Source organism: Biomphalaria glabrata, chromosome 2, assembly GCF_947242115.1.
Source record: "Biomphalaria glabrata chromosome 2, xgBioGlab47.1, whole genome shotgun sequence".
In the NCBI taxonomy this organism is placed as follows: domain Eukaryota; kingdom Metazoa; phylum Mollusca; class Gastropoda; family Planorbidae; genus Biomphalaria; species Biomphalaria glabrata.
In genome coordinates, this window is record NC_074712.1 from 3,171,903 (window position 1) to 3,195,298 (window position 23,396).

The following is a 23,396-nucleotide window of genomic DNA, read 5'->3' on the forward strand; positions in this document are numbered from 1 at the left end:
AAAAATATCGAAGTGCTATCGATTCAAAACACATTGAGTGACAATAGTCAATAGTGACATTGTAGATATCTAGTCTAGATCTAGATCTGGATTCTAGATCTAGAAAACTTGTTATACAGTACAGGAATAGATCTAGCTAGACATTACGACTGATGATTACGTTATGTCATGAGTCTCTACATTACTCTACAATCTAGATCCAATTTAGTTGCAGTATGATTTAGATTGACTAGATCTAGATCGATAACATCTACTACCATCTAGTCTAGATCTAGACTAGATTAAATTCTTAGTCTTAGTATAGAGTAGATCAAGGATGAAGGTAGGCCTATGAAAGTTTGGAGTAGACCTACGTTTGTAGCGGATCCACGGCATCGGTAACACTCTTGAGCCCAGATCTAGAGTAGATTATATTCTTCATTATATAGACAAAGATCCAAATCTAGTCTGTATTGATTTAGATTGTAGATCTAATCATGACATCTAGATCTAATATATATATATATATATATATATATATATATATATATATATATATATATATATATATATATATATATATATATATAGGCCTATATATACATATATATATATATATATATATATATATATGACAAAATAGTGGTTCGCATAAGTGTTATGCATTCTGGTGCCAAAATACGCATTTTGACCATCAGCGTTACGCATTTGGACTTTTTTTGGTAGGCAGGTCTGGTGATGGTTTTTGTCTTGCAAGAAGAGTACACCCATACAAGGCATTCAAATATCCCCATAGTAATTCGTTGAAGTCAGCAGACAGCCATCTACAACTACAAGACAAACTTATTACAGTCCAACTCATATATTCTGCTGAATTAATTCTGTTCAGCTGTTTTCTTTTTTTTTTTTTTCTTAGCAACTAAACAAGAGGCACCTGAGAAGGTCAAGGTCACTCATGTCTGTGCTGTGGGGTGGCAGCAATGAAGAGGAGGACTTTGGCAAAGCTAAAAACATTAGACAGACAGAGCTGCTGGTAGACCTCCGTGAGGCCATACTTCAAGTAGCCAGACATTTTCAGAGTTTGGATCCGAAAAACAGTAAAGTTGTAAGCAAGAAAATATATTTTGATCAAACGTTGCATCTGACATTAATAAACTTTTTAAAAAATCCCATTTGACTTAATTTGTTGAGATTCATCTCTAAACAAATTTAATTCTTTTATATAAAGAAAAAAAGTTCTTCATTCAGACCTTGTGGTCTATAGGGCACATGATGTAAAGGTCATATGTTTCTGTGGCCTATGGTTATTGAGGGTGTCATGTGGTCAACACAATGACCTACCACTTTTACTTTTCCCCAAATATTTCCAGGTACCCATTAGAGCTGGGTGGACTCAGACTTGCTGAAAGATTCTGAAATTAAAAATCCCAGGATTCAAATCCCGCCCCTAGTTCGGAAGCCAAGCTCTTTACCGCTCAGCTACTGCGCCTCCCAATTCTTTCATATGCTGATTCTTCTTCTTCTTCATCGTTCTCATTGTTATGTTGGAGTGTTCATATGACTAGACCTATACATGAGATGAACTGCGCAGTGGTTTCCAAATCAGGGAGCTCTCCATATAGTTTTCTTTCTATTGGGGTGATTTGGTGCCAATGTCTTATACGGGCCTCTTGGTAGAGAGAGCAGTTTTGGAGGACGTGGTCGGCATTTTCTGGTGATGCTCCACATGGGCAGATTTCACTGGTTCCAATTTGAGCTTCCGGTACATGTGTTATATGCTGATTAGTTAAACCTTTTTAAGAACACTATTATTATTATAGTTATGCCATTATGTTTTTATGTTGCTTTTTATTGCCTTGCTGGTATATATGTGTTTTTTTTTTTTAAAGTTGTTTATCAGTGTTGTATCTTAACACTTTTTTCCATGTAGATCCTAACAGCTGATTACAGCATGGAAAGCCATGCTAAAGATTTGGAAAATTATGTGAACGTAGCAAGAAACAGACATCGAAGAGCTAAGGCTTTGTTGGACTTTGAGAGACATGACGATGATGAACTGGGTTTTAGAAGAAATGACATTATCACGGTGAGTCTGAAATAAACACCAAAAACAAACCTAAAACTATTTAAGACAAACATCCATAAAAAAGCTAAAAATATTCTAGAAATAAAGAATCTCCCTTTGGGTCAGGATTTTGTGATTTTACCATCACAAAAGATATACAAGACACCAATAGCAAAGACAAACAGACACAAAAACTCTATTGTTCCCCTGGCATTTAAATCATTAAATAGAAACAATCTGATATAAACTTTTCACATGTAAATTATGAGTGAGTCTGGTGTGAATGTACATTTGGTTTTTTATTGTTATGTTTTGTTTGGTGTAATGCACAAATTGTAAAACAAATTTCCTTTCGGACAATAAAGATTATTATTATTGGTATTATTATCCATATAATAAAAATGAGCTTGCAATACTTCTATACAGACTAATGCAAGCCTGCCAATATATTTATATAGATAATTTTCTTGCAGATATTTACCCATTCATTGTAAGCTGAGCAAAACAATTTGCTCCATATACATGATATAATGGCAGAATGGCAATGCTTCAAATATATTTTGTACTTTCATAAAGCTCATATATTACATTAGAAAGTTGATTTAAGTAAGTACATGAGCTTGATATGGCCCCTACACTGTGTCAACGTTCCAAAAAATTATAAATATGTTTAAACCAATCTAGCTACAGTGGTGCATACTCAAATATTGACCTTTCACCTTTATTCTCCACAGTGCTGGTTTACTGGATGCTCATGGCTTAGTGAATGATATATGACTTAATATCTTACATTCCAACTAGCTGCTGAGCGCCTTGAGCCTACATTTTGTTTGTTAACAGCGCTTTACAAATAAAATTATTGTTAAATTATTAAGCTGTTATGTTGTTGTTTTTTTTCATTTAGTTTGATTCTCTTGTTTGTCTGCAGATTATCTCTCAGAGGGATGAGCACTGCTGGATTGGAGAACTGAATGGTTTGAGGGGTTGGTTCCCTGCCAAGTTTGTTGAGGTTTTGGATGAGCGAAGCAAGCAGTACACGTCGGCTGGGGACGACTCTGTGACAGAAGCAATTACTGACCTGGTCAGAGGAACGTAAGTCATGCAACACTAACCTAAACCTGTTTTTTTACGTTGTTTGATATATCAGAAGTTGGCAGCTGTTTTATACTAATTTTAGGAACTAGTAAAAAGAACTTTCCACAAAATAAGATAGCTTGTTCTCAGTAATCAGGTTTCCTTCCTTTGTCCCATAATTCAAGAACATTTTGTTAGTGGACTTTGAGTGTTATACAAAATTTTTAGCAGCATTGGCTTGTATTCCTCTGTTGAACCAAGTTAGCCTGTCAGAATATTCCATGATACTTGCACATACACATATTCTCATCTTCCACTTTGCATACAGCATAATATGGGGCAGCTTCTTCCTCAGCAATTTACCCAGCACATTAAAGTTACATTTAATTCCACACTTTCGAGAACAAAAACACTTTCTGTCGATGTTTCTTGCTTTACCTGAACAGGTATTAGTATTATCACAGTAGGAAATAGTGAAATTTTTCAAAACTTTACCTCAGTACATTAGCACAGTAAGAAATATTCTAGAGAATGCCTGAACTCACAACTTTAATGGTAACCTAGTTATAAATGGTGTCATAAATACCAACTTAAATAATGTTATTTTGTTCACTCTTGCCGTCATCAGATTGTGTCCTGCGTTGAAAGCTATATTTGAACATGGACTGAAGAAATCAACTATTCTTGGAGGTCACTGCCATCCTTGGCTATTTATCGAAGAGGTGATTTCATTCATTTGTAAAACTTTTTTTTTATCATCTTTTTTTATTAATAATTTTTTTTATGGCACTTTTGCTTTCTTTTCATGTATTTTAATCTATTTGTTATTAAGTGTGAATAACTGAATACCTTAACTGTGCAAACAAGGATCTCAAAAGCGAAACATTTGTCTCAGCAGACAAATCTCTGTTGCTCTGTCGTCTTAATGATTATGGCATTACAAACATCTATTTTTAAGTTTATGACTTGTTTGACCTGGGTGTTAGCTGTGTATGTTACAATGAAGTTTAACCTGGGTGTTAGCTGTGTATGTCACACTAAAGTTTAACCTGGGTGTTTACATTGTATATCACAATAAAGTTTAACCTGGGTGTTTACTTTGTATGTCACACTAAAGTTTAACTGGGGTGTTTGCTGTGAGAATGAAGTTATCATTAACCTATCTCTTGTGCGTGGTTCCAGGCTGCCACTAAAGAAGTTGAGAAAGATTTCCAGAGTGTCTACTCTAGGCTTGTACTGTGTAAGACTTACAGGCTGGATGAAGATGGCAAAGTGTTGACCCCAGAAGAAGTACTCTACAGGGTAAGGGTTTGAATCTCTGTTTATAAAATTGTCAGGGGTTAAAATTGTGTAAAACAAAAGATGACAGTGAAATTCTAATTCTCCTACAGACCATTTTCTGCTCATAATGTTGTGTTATCTCAAATTTTCTAACTGCATAATGAAGCCATAGTCAGTCTTTTCTATTGGACTATGATTTTTTTTATGAGGCCCTCTAACCTATGTGTCTGAAGTCTGTAGGGCCCAAGGATGAAGAAAATGAAAGACTTTTTGATAAGTTTAATTTAAGAAATGAATTTTTTTTTTCGTTGATTTAATGAATAAATGAAGATAGCGGTTTTGATAATAAAAGGAAAATATTTACATTTTTTTATTCAATCATCGTGAAATAGACACTTACAATCAGTAATTGTTAGCTATTTTCCTTGTTACACTGAAGGATTTAAAATGACAACTTAAAAAAACAACAACTTTCTTTGTACAATGTATGTCAGTGAGCCCAATTTTCTTTGCTGTATTTCAACAATGTTTAGCCATCATGCTTCTCTCTTTGTGTCCGTAATACAGGCAGTCCAAGCAGTTAACATAAGTCATGATGCCTGCCATGCCCAGATGGACGTCAAATTCCGATCTCTCATATGCTGTGGTCTCAAGTGAGTAGTTGCAGTCAAATTAAGTGTTTTTTCTCCTCTAATCTTGTAAATTCCCATGATTATACCCAACTAGTGTTCAATTTTAAACCTAGTTTTTTTAAACCTTTTTTTACTGGAAAATTTTAATATGACTCAGAAGCAACTTTCTTTAAGTCGCTGAATCCCCTTTCTTTTTTTTTTTTTAAGTCCTTTTTTTTTAACATATTTATTTCTCAATTGTCACATTGTTAGAGATTTTCATCTCTGTCGAAAAGGGCTAAAAGTATCTAGATCTAGCTTTTTGGTGTTTTCGGTGTACAGATGGAAGGAAGTGGTGATAATCTTTTTTTTTTTATTAAAGTTCAAACATTTTTTGTTAAAGTTAAGTTCAATTTAACATTCTTTTGATTGTTTAGTTTTTCACGATAATCTTCCATTCAATCGTTTTTGTATCCACCTTTACCAGTGAGCAGGTGCTGCACTTGTGGCTGGAGACGTTATGCTCCTGTATGGACGTGATCGAGAAATGGTATCACCCTTGGTCCTTCATGAAGAGTCCCGGCTGGGTCCAGATCAAGTGTGAACTCAGGTAGGTGTTGGCCTTGAACTAGCTGCGTGTTGAATAGTAAATGTACAGCTGTTTGTGTTGATCATTGTTGTCAGTATTGCAGCCGTATTGCTGTTATAAGTTGATAGGTGTTGTATGAATATAATGACATTTTTATTTATTGTGTGCATTGCGTGGTGTTTGTCGTGTGAAGAAAGTAGAGTCTAGACTCGCTGCACTGTCAACTCTCACCATCAGAACCACTTCTCTCCCTTTTTTTTTCAAGTTGCGACACTGTTTTGAGTTGTTCCCCCTTCTACATTGTTAAATAGTTGCTTCTTGAAGTCATTTTAAAAACAAATGCCTAATGAGAACCACTGATTCAGATGCTTCCCTTGTTAGAGATCATATACCCAGACTTTAAAGAGGGAAGATGGTGGAGTTAGACTGTTACAGTTTGACCAGTCTAGCCACTACTTGTTTATAATTATGTTACTGAGTGAGCTAGTTCATTATTTGAGATAATTTTGGCAGACAGACTTGACAAAACAGAAGACTGGTTAAAAAAAAAAAGTTCATAATGGTCTACAATTTCAAAATAATTTTTTTAATTGAAAAAGTTCCAAATCAATTAAGTAAAAAAAATCTCACTAAAATAAACTGTAAACTTATGAGTTGAGACTCAAGTCAAGTTTTTGTTTGAAGAAAAAAATATTGATTGATCTAATGTTGTCTGCTGACAACAAACTCAATGCAGCAGACATTTTCTATTTAGCTTGTAGTTTTTACTTTCAAGTCCATCTATGAGTAGCCAGAAAAAAAAAGAAAAGCTCCTGCTAAATTGATTTTACATTTGTTTGAACTCTATTTGCTTACTACACATTCTCTATCTGAGACATAAATATGAAATGATGTAATTCTACAGTTCAAGCAGTCTTCAATATTGTCTGCTAGAATAATGGCTTGCTTATGCTGTCCACTTTATTTACACAAAGTAGTTATTCTAACACCATTTACTCAAAGCTGATTCTCTAATGCTGGGCTCACTTAACAGCATGCCAGTATTTATAAATTGAATAAAACAAAAAATGAGTGTATGAAGATGTATAGAAAATGAGCTTTTTACTACACTACTGCAGACACTTCTTAATTGATAATTTAAATAGAATTCCTGCAATCTGGACATGAGGTAGGGAAGAGAAGGGTGGACAAGTGGTTTGCACTTTGCACTGTCATTGTTATGGTCCCTAGTTCGAACACTAAAATCTGCCATCCTGCAGGAGGCTCGGTCATAATGATCTTCTTTTCAGATAGAACACGCAAGAAACAATTTAAAAAAAAAACTCATTTAACAAACTTTGTCAACAGTTTCTTCTAGTTCAGTGATTCCCAAACTTTGTCAATAGTTTCTTCTAGTTCAGTGATTCCCAAACTTTGTCAATAGTTTCTTCTAGTTCAGTGATTCCCAAACTTTGTCAATAGTTTCTTGTACCCCAGTGATTCCCAAACTTTGTCAACAGTTTCTTGTACCTCAGTGATTCCCAGACTTTTTTCTTAACAGAACACTTCCCACATTCTGAGTATTTAGCGCTACACTTTTTGCTTATTTTTTAGAGAGATTATTTCACTTAGTGGCCTACTAGTTAATTATTCCAGTAGTCTGTGAAACACCTTTTCGGCCCTCTTGGAATACTAGGGTTCTGCGGAACACAGTTTGGGAAACACTGTTCTAGTTCATTCACTTCATGGAAAACTTCTTTGTTTGATTTTTGTTGTGATGCTGTAGCATTTGACCATCTACTAAGGCTCATAAGTCTATGTCCCATTGAAAGTTTATCTATTTATTGCTGGTATTCATGACTCCTTTTGGGCTCTGAAACTGAAGTGTACCAACTCATTGGACAAGTGGAAGTATTAGAAAGACTTTCTTGCACTTACTGACAACACTTAGTAGTCAAGTTTTTTTTTTCTTTGGTTTAAAATATCTGAGTACTCCTGGGATTCCATGGGTGTGCCCACACTATTTTCTGAAAAAAGTTGTCACTTAAGCAGTGTCTGTAGTTTCTAAGTGAAATTTAGAAATGTATTGTAAAAGGTAGACAACTTCGAAACTTTACTGTACATTATTGCACCAGTAGTTGTCTTTCTTGCATGCTTGAAGCCTTGTTTTGTTGCTTTGAGTTTACCTCACACACGTTTTACTTTTTATCACACTACACAACATTTTATCTACACCTGCACATGTTTAGCTTATATCTACTCATTACTTATGTATTGTCTTATAGTCTACTTTGGCCAGATTACAGCAGCTATAGTACTTAATAGTACAGCAGTAGTGCATATGTGTGCTAATTTTTTTTAATTTTTCTGAGACATTGACTTGGAAAGCTTTAAGGAGGTCAAAGATATGGATGAAACTTCGAGCTGGTCTCTTTTTGTCTGTTTTATTTGGTCCTGTGAATGTATTGCAGAATTATTGCGTCTGTACTGAAAAAAACAGGGGAAGTAATGTATCTTATAAATTACAGACGTTACTTCAAAAAAAGGAAGATAATTACACCCTAATCCTATCCTTGTGTTACCCAAGTGTCATTGGGATATAACAATCAAGGTGCACAAGAAATGACTTTAGATTGTGTTAAGATTGTGAAGAGTTGCTTGAAAGTCTGGCCCTGTTGACCAATATTTTCATCGAAAAAGGCAAGAGTTTATTTAGTCTACCTGGGGATGAACATGTGATGAGTATTTTTGGTTTTTTTTGTTCATTGTTTTTCTATGTTGTTTCTCGAACTAGCTGTTGGGAGGAGATAATGATCTGAAGAACTATTTCCAGATCTGGCACGTCTACTTCAGCATTAAATAAAAGAACTGTCCCCGAAGACGGGAGGTGCAGTGGCTGAGTGGTTAAGCGAATGGCTTCTGAACTAAGGGCCCGGGTTTGAATCCCAATTTCAGGATCTTTAGGGCACATCTGATTTGACCTAGCACTAATGGGTACCTGACATTAGTTGGGGAAAAGTAAAGTCAGTTGGTATCTGTGCTGGCCACTCAGCCATAGAAACAGAAACAGACCCAATGATGACCAGTTTGTTCTGCATGCTGGCAAACTTTACAGGGGTCAGCTACGAGTAGATCTACATTTAAAGACTAAACTGTTGCGTAATGTACTATAGATTATTGAATGGAGATTGCTTTTTTTTTTCATTACTTTGTCAAAGAATACCCAAAGCCGTCTCTTTTTTTTTTTTCCACATCTTGGGCCACAGTGTTGAATAGTCTTGTGAGTGGTGAACGTATGGGATGTACTGATAGTGGGGCTCACAGTAGTTTACTGTCACAGTGTATCTCTACCTTGTATCCCTATCCTCTCTCCATCTCTCTCTCTCTCTCTCTACTCTACTTTTCATGTCCCAATGTTCAATCTATTTACTCCGTCTTTGTGTCTGGTACAAATGTTGTACGTGCGTTATTTCCCCCGATTCTCGGATCAAGTTGAATCTTTGCACAATTATTCATTGATCCTTACAAAACATGAATCAAACCCAAAAAAAAAATTAATTAATTTTATTTATAGAAAAGTGAAATAAATCCTACAGTATTGAAAATTAAGGCTGTAAATGTGCATTTCTTTCCCTTGTATAAGATTTTTTTTAAATTTTGCTTGTTACTTTGTGAAACCACTACCCACAGCCCCCCCCCCTCTCTCACATCACCTCCCCTTGCTTAGAACTTGTCTTCAGGCCAATACCGCTTTTGGATCGTTAATCAATTTGTTGGCTTGGCTAGATTTAGTAAAACCATTCTCGAGATCTACCACTGTAATGCAAACTCATTACCACCAGAAACAAAACTTTGTTTTTAATTGTATAATTATTTTTTTTTTATTCTTTGTAATGCATACTTCTTTGCTCATTCATCCCCGATTTGGACTAAATCTACATACAAACGTATATACATACAAACGTATCAACATTCAAACGTCACTACATTCAAACGTATCTACATACAAACGCATCTACATACAAACGCATCTACATACAAATGCATCAACATACAAATGCATCAACATACAAACGCATCAACATACAAACGCATCAACATACAAACGTATCGACATACAAACGTATATACATACAAACGCATCTACATACAAACGCATCTACATACAAACGCATCTACATACAAACGCATCTACATACAAACGCATCAACATACAAACGCATCAACATACAAACGTATCAACATACAAACGTATCTACATACAAACGTATCTACATACAAAAGTATCAACATACAAATGTATCAACATACAAACGTATCTACATACAAACGTATCTACATACAAACGTATCGACATACAAACGTATCAACGTGCAGACGTATCGACATACAAACGTATCGACATACAAACGTATCAACGTGCAGACGTATCCACGTACAGGCGTATCTACATACAAACGTACTGAACTTAAAGCTTCTCGCGAGTTTTCATCTAACATTTTCAGCTCTGCCTACGATCTGTCTCTTCTGCTGTGAGAATGATTCACTTTGCTGTTTCAGAAGTCGTGTGTCCTGAATTCGACTCTACCAAATGTAACCGAATTCCATTTGTTCCGTGAACTGACTGAGCTTTCGATCAATATCTTCCAACTTTTTAATTATTTTTTTTTTCCTCTGGAAGAGATGATTGTTGATGAGAGTTGGCAGGACTCTTGTTTCTCCGATTGTTCTCCATTGAATTCCAGCCATTGTTTTCCTATGACCAATCGTCGAAACGGTTTGGACATCACGTGACGCACGGAACAGGTGCGACACAGACACTTGCAGGTTGTTAGAAGCGGCACCCGCCCGCCTCCTCGTGCTAACCTCGCGCCAGATTTGTGAAGTGCCAACCTGCGAGGCCCCCTCCTTTCTCTCTCCTCTTCTTTCTCTCCTTTTTGATAAGTAGTCATCTGTTGGCAGTTTGTTGTTCCCAAGAGGGGAAAGGGGTTAATAAGGTGTAGCAGGAGTTGTAAAGAGATTGATGGCTCGTTTCTTCATGATGGTCAGTAGATTGATGGCTGGTTTCTACATGATGGTCAGTAGATTGATGGCTGGTTTCTACATGATGGCCAGTAGATTGATGGCTGGTTTCTACATGATGGTCAGTAGATTGATGGCTGGTTTCTACATGATGGTCAGTAGATTGATGGCTGGTTTCTACATGATGGCCAGTAGATTGATGGCTGGTTTCTTCATGATGTCCAGTAGATTGATGGCTGGTTGCTACACGATGGTCAGTAGATTGATGGCTGGTTGCTACACGATGGTCAGTAGATTGATGGCTAGTTGCTACTTGATGGTCAGTAGATTGATTGTTGGTTTCTACATGATGGTCAGTAGATTAATGGCTTGATGCTACATGATGGTCAGTAGATTAATGGCTAGTTGCTACATGATGGTTAGCTGTGTACGTTGTAGCTGTTTTTTTTTTTTTTATTGGATTTGATTTTTTTTTTAATAATGCGTTTTTGAAAAAAAAAATTAAAAGTTAACCATATGAGTATATAACGGTAAATATGTAGCAAAAAAAGAAGGTGCAGCTAAAAGTAATGTGGTCAGTACACTTTGGCACATAAAAGTTAAAAGTGCATAGAGCAAGTTGTCTAGTTTGGGTATTCGTTTGTCCACAAAACACTGTTAGGTCCTGGGGGGGTCACATCTTGTCGCCCTTGTGGTCTCTAAGAGGTCATCGGATTGGTGCGAAACAAATGCCTAATGAGAACCACTGATTCAGATGCTTCCCTTGTTAGAGATCATATACCCAGACTTTAAAGAGGGAAGATGGTGGAGTTAGACTGTTACAGTTTGACCAGTCTAGCCACTACTTGTTTATAATTATGTTACTGAGTGAGCTAGTTCATTATTTGAGATAATTTTGGCAGACAGACTTGACAAAACAGAAGACTGGTTAAAAAAAAAAAGTTCATAATGGTCTACAATTTCAAAATAATTTTTTTAATTGAAAAAGTTCCAAATCAATTAAGTAAAAAAAATCTCACTAAAATAAACTGTAAACTTATGAGTTGAGACTCAAGTCAAGTTTTTGTTTGAAGAAAAAAATATTGATTGATCTAATGTTGTCTGCTGACAACAAACTCAATGCAGCAGACATTTTCTATTTAGCTTGTAGTTTTTACTTTCAAGTCCATCTATGAGTAGCCAGAAAAAAAAAGAAAAGCTCCTGCTAAATTGATTTTACATTTGTTTGAACTCTATTTGCTTACTACACATTCTCTATCTGAGACATAAATATGAAATGATGTAATTCTACAGTTCAAGCAGTCTTCAATATTGTCTGCTAGAATAATGGCTTGCTTATGCTGTCCACTTTATTTACACAAAGTAGTTATTCTAACACCATTTACTCAAAGCTGATTCTCTAATGCTGGGCTCACTTAACAGCATGCCAGTATTTATAAATTGAATAAAACAAAAAATGAGTGTATGAAGATGTATAGAAAATGAGCTTTTTACTACACTACTGCAGACACTTCTTAATTGATAATTTAAATAGAATTCCTGCAATCTGGACATGAGGTAGGGAAGAGAAGGGTGGACAAGTGGTTTGCACTTTGCACTGTCATTGTTATGGTCCCTAGTTCGAACACTAAAATCTGCCATCCTGCAGGAGGCTCGGTCATAATGATCTTCTTTTCAGATAGAACACGCAAGAAACAATTTAAAAAAAAAACTCATTTAACAAACTTTGTCAACAGTTTCTTCTAGTTCAGTGATTCCCAAACTTTGTCAATAGTTTCTTCTAGTTCAGTGATTCCCAAACTTTGTCAATAGTTTCTTCTAGTTCAGTGATTCCCAAACTTTGTCAATAGTTTCTTGTACCCCAGTGATTCCCAAACTTTGTCAACAGTTTCTTGTACCTCAGTGATTCCCAGACTTTTTTCTTAACAGAACACTTCCCACATTCTGAGTATTTAGCGCTACACTTTTTGCTTATTTTTTAGAGAGATTATTTCACTTAGTGGCCTACTAGTTAATTATTCCAGTAGTCTGTGAAACACCTTTTCGGCCCTCTTGGAATACTAGGGTTCTGCGGAACACAGTTTGGGAAACACTGTTCTAGTTCATTCACTTCATGGAAAACTTCTTTGTTTGATTTTTGTTGTGATGCTGTAGCATTTGACCATCTACTAAGGCTCATAAGTCTATGTCCCATTGAAAGTTTATCTATTTATTGCTGGTATTCATGACTCCTTTTGGGCTCTGAAACTGAAGTGTACCAACTCATTGGACAAGTGGAAGTATTAGAAAGACTTTCTTGCACTTACTGACAACACTTAGTAGTCAAGTTTTTTTTTTCTTTGGTTTAAAATATCTGAGTACTCCTGGGATTCCATGGGTGTGCCCACACTATTTTCTGAAAAAAGTTGTCACTTAAGCAGTGTCTGTAGTTTCTAAGTGAAATTTAGAAATGTATTGTAAAAGGTAGACAACTTCGAAACTTTACTGTACATTATTGCACCAGTAGTTGTCTTTCTTGCATGCTTGAAGCCTTGTTTTGTTGCTTTGAGTTTACCTCACACACGTTTTACTTTTTATCACACTACACAACATTTTATCTACACCTGCACATGTTTAGCTTATATCTACTCATTACTTATGTATTGTCTTATAGTCTACTTTGGCCAGATTACAGCAGCTATAGTACTTAATAGTACAGCAGTAGTGCATATGTGTGCTAATTTTTTTTAATTTTTCTGAGACATTGACTTGGAAAGCTTTAAGGAGGTCAAAGATATGGATGAAACTTCGAGCTGGTCTCTTTTTGTCTGTTTTATTTGGTCCTGTGAATGTATTGCAGAATTATTGCGTCTGTACTGAAAAAAACAGGGGAAGTAATGTATCTTATAAATTACAGACGTTACTTCAAAAAAAGGAAGATAATTACACCCTAATCCTATCCTTGTGTTACCCAAGTGTCATTGGGATATAACAATCAAGGTGCACAAGAAATGACTTTAGATTGTGTTAAGATTGTGAAGAGTTGCTTGAAAGTCTGGCCCTGTTGACCAATATTTTCATCGAAAAAGGCAAGAGTTTATTTAGTCTACCTGGGGATGAACATGTGATGAGTATTTTTGGTTTTTTTTGTTCATTGTTTTTCTATGTTGTTTCTCGAACTAGCTGTTGGGAGGAGATAATGATCTGAAGAACTATTTCCAGATCTGGCACGTCTACTTCAGCATTAAATAAAAGAACTGTCCCCGAAGACGGGAGGTGCAGTGGCTGAGTGGTTAAGCGAATGGCTTCTGAACTAAGGGCCCGGGTTTGAATCCCAATTTCAGGATCTTTAGGGCACATCTGATTTGACCTAGCACTAATGGGTACCTGACATTAGTTGGGGAAAAGTAAAGTCAGTTGGTATCTGTGCTGGCCACTCAGCCATAGAAACAGAAACAGACCCAATGATGACCAGTTTGTTCTGCATGCTGGCAAACTTTACAGGGGTCAGCTACGAGTAGATCTACATTTAAAGACTAAACTGTTGCGTAATGTACTATAGATTATTGAATGGAGATTGCTTTTTTTTTTCATTACTTTGTCAAAGAATACCCAAAGCCGTCTCTTTTTTTTTTTTCCACATCTTGGGCCACAGTGTTGAATAGTCTTGTGAGTGGTGAACGTATGGGATGTACTGATAGTGGGGCTCACAGTAGTTTACTGTCACAGTGTATCTCTACCTTGTATCCCTATCCTCTCTCCATCTCTCTCTCTCTCTCTCTACTCTACTTTTCATGTCCCAATGTTCAATCTATTTACTCCGTCTTTGTGTCTGGTACAAATGTTGTACGTGCGTTATTTCCCCCGATTCTCGGATCAAGTTGAATCTTTGCACAATTATTCATTGATCCTTACAAAACATGAATCAAACCCAAAAAAAAAATTAATTAATTTTATTTATAGAAAAGTGAAATAAATCCTACAGTATTGAAAATTAAGGCTGTAAATGTGCATTTCTTTCCCTTGTATAAGATTTTTTTTAAATTTTGCTTGTTACTTTGTGAAACCACTACCCACAGCCCCCCCCCCTCTCTCACATCACCTCCCCTTGCTTAGAACTTGTCTTCAGGCCAATACCGCTTTTGGATCGTTAATCAATTTGTTGGCTTGGCTAGATTTAGTAAAACCATTCTCGAGATCTACCACTGTAATGCAAACTCATTACCACCAGAAACAAAACTTTGTTTTTAATTGTATAATTATTTTTTTTTTATTCTTTGTAATGCATACTTCTTTGCTCATTCATCCCCGATTTGGACTAAATCTACATACAAACGTATATACATACAAACGTATCAACATTCAAACGTCACTACATTCAAACGTATCTACATACAAACGCATCTACATACAAACGCATCTACATACAAATGCATCAACATACAAATGCATCAACATACAAACGCATCAACATACAAACGCATCAACATACAAACGTATCGACATACAAACGTATATACATACAAACGCATCTACATACAAACGCATCTACATACAAACGCATCTACATACAAACGCATCTACATACAAACGCATCAACATACAAACGCATCAACATACAAACGTATCAACATACAAACGTATCTACATACAAACGTATCTACATACAAAAGTATCAACATACAAATGTATCAACATACAAACGTATCTACATACAAACGTATCTACATACAAACGTATCGACATACAAACGTATCAACGTGCAGACGTATCGACATACAAACGTATCGACATACAAACGTATCAACGTGCAGACGTATCCACGTACAGGCGTATCTACATACAAACGTACTGAACTTAAAGCTTCTCGCGAGTTTTCATCTAACATTTTCAGCTCTGCCTACGATCTGTCTCTTCTGCTGTGAGAATGATTCACTTTGCTGTTTCAGAAGTCGTGTGTCCTGAATTCGACTCTACCAAATGTAACCGAATTCCATTTGTTCCGTGAACTGACTGAGCTTTCGATCAATATCTTCCAACTTTTTAATTATTTTTTTTTTCCTCTGGAAGAGATGATTGTTGATGAGAGTTGGCAGGACTCTTGTTTCTCCGATTGTTCTCCATTGAATTCCAGCCATTGTTTTCCTATGACCAATCGTCGAAACGGTTTGGACATCACGTGACGCACGGAACAGGTGCGACACAGACACTTGCAGGTTGTTAGAAGCGGCACCCGCCCGCCTCCTCGTGCTAACCTCGCGCCAGATTTGTGAAGTGCCAACCTGCGAGGCCCCCTCCTTTCTCTCTCCTCTTCTTTCTCTCCTTTTTGATAAGTAGTCATCTGTTGGCAGTTTGTTGTTCCCAAGAGGGGAAAGGGGTTAATAAGGTGTAGCAGGAGTTGTAAAGAGATTGATGGCTCGTTTCTTCATGATGGTCAGTAGATTGATGGCTGGTTTCTACATGATGGTCAGTAGATTGATGGCTGGTTTCTACATGATGGCCAGTAGATTGATGGCTGGTTTCTACATGATGGTCAGTAGATTGATGGCTGGTTTCTACATGATGGTCAGTAGATTGATGGCTGGTTTCTACATGATGGCCAGTAGATTGATGGCTGGTTTCTTCATGATGTCCAGTAGATTGATGGCTGGTTGCTACACGATGGTCAGTAGATTGATGGCTGGTTGCTACACGATGGTCAGTAGATTGATGGCTAGTTGCTACTTGATGGTCAGTAGATTGATTGTTGGTTTCTACATGATGGTCAGTAGATTAATGGCTTGATGCTACATGATGGTCAGTAGATTAATGGCTAGTTGCTACATGATGGTCAGAAGATTGATGGCTAGTTTCTACATGATGGTCAGTAGATTGATGGCTAGTTCCTTCATGATGGTCAATAGATTGATGGCTGGTTTCTACATGATGGTCAGTAGATTGATGGCAGTTACTACATGGTCAGTAGATGGCTAGTTGCTACATGATGGTCAGTAGATTAATGGCTAGTTGCTACATGATGGTCAGTAGATTGATGGTTGGTTTCTACATGATGGTCAGTAGATGGCTAGTTGCTACATGATGGTCAGTAGATTAATGGCTAGTTCCTACATGATGGTCAATAGATTGATGGCTGGTTTCTACATGATGGTCAGTAGATTGATGGCAGTTGCTACATGGTCAGTAGATGGCTGTTGCTACATGATGGTCAGTTGATTGATGGCTAGTTGCTACATGATGGTCAATAGATTGATGGCTGGTTTCTACATGATGGTCAGTAGATTGATGGCAGTTGCTTCATGATGGTCAGTAGATGGCTAGTTGCTACATGATGGTCAGTAGATTGATGGCTAGTTGCTACATTATGGTCAGTAGATTGATGGCTGGTTTCTACATGATGGTCAGTAGATTGGTGGCTAGTCGCTACATGATGGTCAATAGATTGATGACTAGTTTCTACATAATGGTCAATAGATTGATGACTAGTTTCTACATAATGGTCAATAGATTGATGGCTAGTTGCTACATGGTGGTCAATAAATTGATGGCTAGTTGCTACATGGTGGTCAATAGATTGATGGCTAGTAGCTACATGGTGGTCAATAGATTGATGGCTAGTAGCTACATGATGGTCAATAGATTGATGGCTAGTTGCTTCATGGTGGTCAATAAATTGATGTCTAGTTGCTACAAGATGATGATCTTATGATAAAGGACGGCTAGAGGTGATAGGGCGTTACTCTTCTCTTTCTTTCTTTCTCTCTCATTTTTGACATAGACATCTGGTTTATCTTCTAGAGTACTTGTATGTATTGGGCAATAGCTTCTAGAGTACTTGTATGTATTTTGCAATAGCTTCTATAGTACTTGTATGTATTGAGCAATAGCTTCTAGAGTACTTGTATGTATTGGGCAATAGCTTCTAGCGTACTTATTTGTACTTGGCATAATGGGCAATAGCTTCTAGAGTACTTGTATGTATTGGGCAATACATTCTACAGTACTTGTATGTACTGGGCAATACATTCTAGAGTACTTGTATGTATTGGGCAATACATTCTAGAGTACTTGTATGTATTGGGCAATACATTCTAGAGTACTTGTATGTACTGGGCATAATGGGCAATAACCCTAGCGTACTTGTACCCTTTTACAATACCTTCTAGCGTGTTTGTATCTCTTGGACAATAACTTAACAGGGTTTTTAATGTATTGGGCAATATTTTGTAGGTTACTTGTTTGTATTGGGCGATAGCTACTAGATCTAGTATGTTCGCTTTGCCTGCTGGTCGCGAAAACCTCTTACTTTCTACATATTTTGATTTAGTTTTAAATCGTATTGGCTACCTCTCTCCTCGTCCATACCCCCCCCCCTTAAACACCGTCTCCTCCACCTCCCCCCCCCCAATCAGTTGGAACTCCGCACTCACCTACACCCCCCCCCATCTTCCCTATTCACTTACCCTCTCCCCACACCGAATCTTCCCTCCCTCACCATGACACACACACACACACACACGTACTATTTCTTCCACATATTTAGTTCTTCTATTTACTCCCCCCCCCCCCAAATCACCAGTAAAAGGGAAGGGGCTGGAGCCCATCGCCCGATAGTGGCATCTGTTGATACTATCCAGAAGCCTCCCCCCCCCTCCCACCACTTCCACCTCCATTCCCAGCCTGTTGCTCGTAGAGTTGCCGTCCTCGGAACTCACTCCCAAAAATTCTGGGTATTTTAACAATCTGCCGGGTTTGAAATCACATTTGTCTTTTCTTTTCGTTTCTTGCTCTTTTGTATTTCAGTTCGGGATCTGGCTAGACTTAAAAAAACAGGTGAAGGGCACGTAAGCGAGGATTCTTTCCATTCTTATGCCTTGGAGTTATCTGCTCTTTCCCCTAACGGAATTGCATCATTTCAAACAGAAGGCAGTCGAACGTGAATTCACCCCCCCCCCCCCTTTTTTTTTTTCCCAGTTTTTTTTTTTTTCATTATTCCCAAATTGAAAAACAAAAACTAAATTATTTTTGTCCATTATAGCTGTGTCCATTGGACTGTTAGCTGTGTACGTTGTAGCTGTTTTTTTTTTTTTTTTATTGGATTTGATTTTTTTTTTAATAATGCGTTTTTGAAAAAAAAAATTAAAAGTTAACCATATGAGTATATAACGGTAAATATGTAGCAAAAAAAGAAGGTGCAGCTAAAAGTAATGTGGTCAGTACACTTTGGCACATAAAAGTTAAAAGTGCATAGAGCAAGTTGTCTAGTTTGGGTATTCGTTTGTCCACAAAACACTGTTAGGTCCTGGGGGGGTCACATCTTGTCGCCCTTGTGGTCTCTAAGAGGTCATCGGATTGGTGCGAGACCATTCGTGCAGTAGGCCTCAATCTGCAACGTCACAACCTGTGGGCAGTGGAGACCAATAGCTCGTCCTGCAGACCTGTAACGTGGCAGCGGGCTATTGGTCTGAACTGGTTGCGACCAGTGGCGTAGCTAGGGTGGGGGGGCTAAATTTGAAAATCCCTCCGGCCCGCACTTGAAAGGAGCCCCCAAATGAGCGTCCGAAATTTTGTTTTTACATTTAATATTACACCATTATCCCATGTCATGATGTCGAATGTCAAAATGCAGGGGCCAATAAAGAGGCCAAGGCCCCCCCCCCGGGGGGCCCACAAATACTTAGCTACGCCACTGGTTGTGACGTTTGCGGGTCAGTGCTTAGGCTTTCTATGACGATTGGTCTCGATGGGTGTGGAGTTTGAACTGGACCAGCCTATGATTTTGTAAATAAAGTTGTTTGTTTTTTAGTTTTAGAGCAGACTTGAATTGAACTGTATGGATGTAGAAAGGTGTCTCATAATGGTGAAGACCCTTTATTGGAAAATGAAATCGGGGGGTGGGAGGGGGCGCCTCTTTTAATGTTCTTTGAGGGAATGGAGCGAAATGTCTTCCCCGCCACCCTCAAGTGTGCCCCCACACTTTGGTCAGACGGTGCCAATTTTCGAAGTGTCAAGTTGTTGTTTTTTTTTCTTCTTCGTCTGGAGGACGTGTGTGTGTGTGTCGTAAGTGTGTGTGTCTGTGTGGTAAGTGTGTGTGTCTGTGTGGTAAGTGTGTGTGTGTGTGTGGTAAGTGTGTGGGTCTGTGTGGTAAGTGTGTGGGTCTGTGTGGTAAGTGTGTGGGTCTGTGTGGTAAGTGTGTGGGTCTGTGTGGTAAGTGTGTGTGTCTGTGTGGTAAGTGTGTGGGTCTGTGTGGTAAGTGTGTGGGTCTGTATGAAGGAGGGAACCATTACAATGACTACAAGTTTTACAATACATGCGGATATATCTCCTGCTTTTATTCTTCCTTTCTGTTATTCTGCCTTTTGTTGTTGTTGTTTTTTTTTTCATTCTTTCTTTCTGTTACGTTTCTTCTCCCCTCTCCCCCCGCCCTCCAGCTGTATGTCTCTACATTCCGCACACGTCTCTCATCTCCTGGTACCTGGGCCCTACTACTGAAATATTCAATTTTATCGGGTTGTCTTCGGGCAAGAAGGTCAAGGAAAATCTCAGCATTTCACGTGGATGCGCAGACCCATCTGTGACCTACATATTTTGTCACGTTAGACACTGACGAAGCTGTCGATTTCAGTTATCTTCTCGTAGTCCAAGTCTGTCTTCGGCGCTGGTTTTCGTGTTGGTCTCAGGCCGCGGTCTTTGCAAGACACTTGCTGCCATGTCTTTTTTTTTTTTATATATTTTTACTATTCCTCGTCAGCTGCAAATTTTTCAGGGGCAAAAACTGGAAACTGGACACATGTTTCGAACACGGCTCTAACGATTTTCGTACAAATGAGACAGTTTATGCATAATCTTGGGGGAAAGACTAATAGTTGGTGAATTTTTCTATTGATTCATGTGTTGTTATGAACATTGAATATTTTGTGCAAAGTTTCATCTTCATCCGAGGAAGTGGGGAAATAACATGTACAAAGTTGTAGTAGACAGAGTTGATAATAAGCTTGGTAAACAAGTTTCTGCATAGCTCAAGATTTCCAAAGACACAATTTGTAGTAGTAGTTGATAATAAGCTTGGTAAACAAGTTTCTGCATAGCTCAAAATTTCCAAAGACACAATTTGTAGTAGTAGTTGATAATAAGCTTGGTAAACAAGTTTCTGCATAGCTCAAAATTTCCAAAGACACGTCGTCATTGACAGATTTTTTAAAAATTTCAAAACATCACGGTCCTGCTACTTTAAAAATATAGATTTGTGTACTCTTTCTTTCTTTGTCATTGTTTTAATGTTGGAATCCTAATTCTACCCCCTCCCCCCCCCTTTTTTTTTTTACCATTTAGCTTTTGTAAATATAGTTAAGAATTGAAATATAGTAACTTTGACCTTTGGGTTTCAACACAGATTTCGACTTTCTGACACTAATCAGTCCACCTCGGGATTCGACGCTACTGATCCACGATCTGAAAACAAAAAAAAAAAAGAGGAGGCACTGAAGTTGTAGAATGTAGAGCATTTGTATTTTGTTTTCTATACCTCCCCCTCCCCCTCGGGTGTATGCCACTCCCCCCCCCCTCCTCCCACACCCGTCATCGATCTGTCAATTAAGAAGAAAGGGGGGGGGGTGGGAGAGAGATAGGTATGCTAGACTCGCCAGGTATGTCATTGTGTGCCAAACGTCTAGATTTATTTTCTTCTCTGCTTCGGGGCGCGCGCTTTCTCTCTCTCTCTCCCTATCTCTCTTCTTCCCTCGCTATCTCTCTCTCTCTCTCTCTCTTACTCCATCACTCTGCATCTCTCTGTGAGAAATTTCTTTTCGCCTTCCATATCGACGACTGCTATCTCTCGACGCCCCCCCTCCCCCCCCCCTCCCGGCACCTTGCCGTGACGTTTGCTTTTCTCTTCAGAGCGACGTCATGATCTCACGCCTTGCGCTGCACAACTCGTGGTCTCTTGACCGGCGCAGGTGACGTCACTCTCGTTCGAGCCAACGTGACGTCAGAAGTGGGCGGAGAACACCTGCTAGAATGTACTTCTAATTCTAAATGATGTCGCGATAGCGGTGTCGTTAATACAGACGTACACTCCACATTTTCTTTCCGTAGAGGAAAAAAAAACACAAAAAAAAACAAAAACGTGTATCTTTTGTTTCGTTTAATAACTTTTTTTTTCAACTTTTTATTGGGTTCAACTTTTTTATTGGGTTCAATTTTTTATTGGGTTCAACTTTACCATAATTGTGTTTTTGGTCTGTCAATCTTATTTTCTCTAGAATGCACATTTTTCAAAACAACTAAGATATTCTTATTTTCTGTTCTATCTATCTATCTATCTATCTATCTATCTATCTATCTATATATATATATATATATATATATATATATATATATATATATATATATATATATATATATATATATATATATATATATATATATATATATATATATATATATATCTGTCTGTCTATCTATCAATCTATCTATATATCTATATATCTGTCTATCTATCATCTCTCTCTATATCTATATATATCTATATATATATCTATATATATATATCTCTCTCTCTCTCTCTCTCTCTCTCTCTCTAATTCTCTCTATATATATATATGTGTGTGTGTTTGTGTGGATGTGTGCAGTGTTTCACATTACTATTCAAATACATTTGTGACCTGGATATTTTGCCATACCTAACGCAGACAAAGCCGTTGTCCACCGGGGTCTATTTAAATGTTCGTTTCGTCTTTTGCGCCTGTCTTCGGCAAGGGCTCTCAGCGTTTACTTATTTTCATACTATTTGCACGAGAAGCATCTACAATAAGATCGAATCAGACATTTCTTTTAAAGAAGGCGCTTAACTTAATACGTCTTCGCCTATCAGACTCTACATTTCTACCCGTCTTTCTTTCGACATAATTTTAATCCTTTTGTATGCCTCATCCTTGGACTGATGTTTGCCTCAATTATCAACACCTAATGTGAAGGTAGGGCGTTCAAAAAGAATCCTCCACAAGTACCCATTATGTCCCGGTGTGAGTTGTCACTTATTCAACACTGGAAGGCTATAAAACATAAAGACTATTTGTGGAGAGGCCAAATCATATCTTTTAGACCGTTCATGCTTTACGAGCTTTGTTTTTGCCTCAAGTGAAATTTGGAAAGTGCACTATTTCGAGCTGTCAGGGGCTAGTTAGAGGCAGGTTGTTATTTATGATTGTTTTTGGCATTGACACCCACGCCGCAACGCTCCTCAAACTGACGTGTGCAGGACTGTGATCAAATAGACGAGAAACTTGTATGGTTTAGAGTTAAGAGTCAGTATCAAAGTCTTTAGAACCGTTCGAGTCCACCATTGTTCTCAAGGTCTTGTTCAAAGAAATGAAGAAACAAAAATATCAAAAGTCTTTGAACCGTTCGAGTCCGCCAATGTTCTCAGCGTGTTGTTTGGAGAAATAATTTAACTCTTTCGTAATCATTTACCACATGCTAGTGGAATCAACGTTGGTATCGTCAGTTAGGAAAGAAAGAGTTCAAAGAACTTTCCCTAAAACTAACAGAGAAACAAGTCGATTGTGAACATGTAAGCTGTTAGAAAACAAAAGGCCAGTCACAAGTTCAGAGGTTGAAACGTTAAACGTGTGCTTCTTTGTTGTCATCTTCATCACCTTCACTGACATCATTTTCACTGACATCACCTTCACTGACATCACCTTCACTGACACCATCTTCACTGACATCATTTTCATTGACATCACCTTCACTGACATTATCTTCACTGACATTATCTTCACTGACATCACCTTCACTGACATCACCTTCACTGACACCA

General features: G+C 37.7%; 1 protein-coding gene across 5 annotated transcripts in view; it reads left to right on the plus strand.

Moving 5' to 3' along the window:
• LOC106058073 (small G protein signaling modulator 3-like) overlaps positions 1-23,396 on the plus strand; it is a 48,915-nt gene that overhangs the window by 14,767 nt on the left and 10,752 nt on the right. For all 5 annotated transcript variants that reach the window (XM_056018760.1, XM_056018759.1, XM_056018758.1 and 2 more), the window contains exons 12-18: positions 896-1,084; positions 1,910-2,065; positions 2,973-3,136; positions 3,747-3,840; positions 4,301-4,420; positions 4,967-5,052; positions 5,498-5,620. In XM_056018760.1, the coding sequence (XP_055874735.1) occupies positions 896-1,084; positions 1,910-2,065; positions 2,973-3,136; positions 3,747-3,840; positions 4,301-4,420; positions 4,967-5,052; positions 5,498-5,620 (932 nt within the window). The remainder of the gene's footprint in view (positions 1-895; positions 1,085-1,909; positions 2,066-2,972; positions 3,137-3,746; positions 3,841-4,300; positions 4,421-4,966; positions 5,053-5,497; positions 5,621-23,396) is intronic.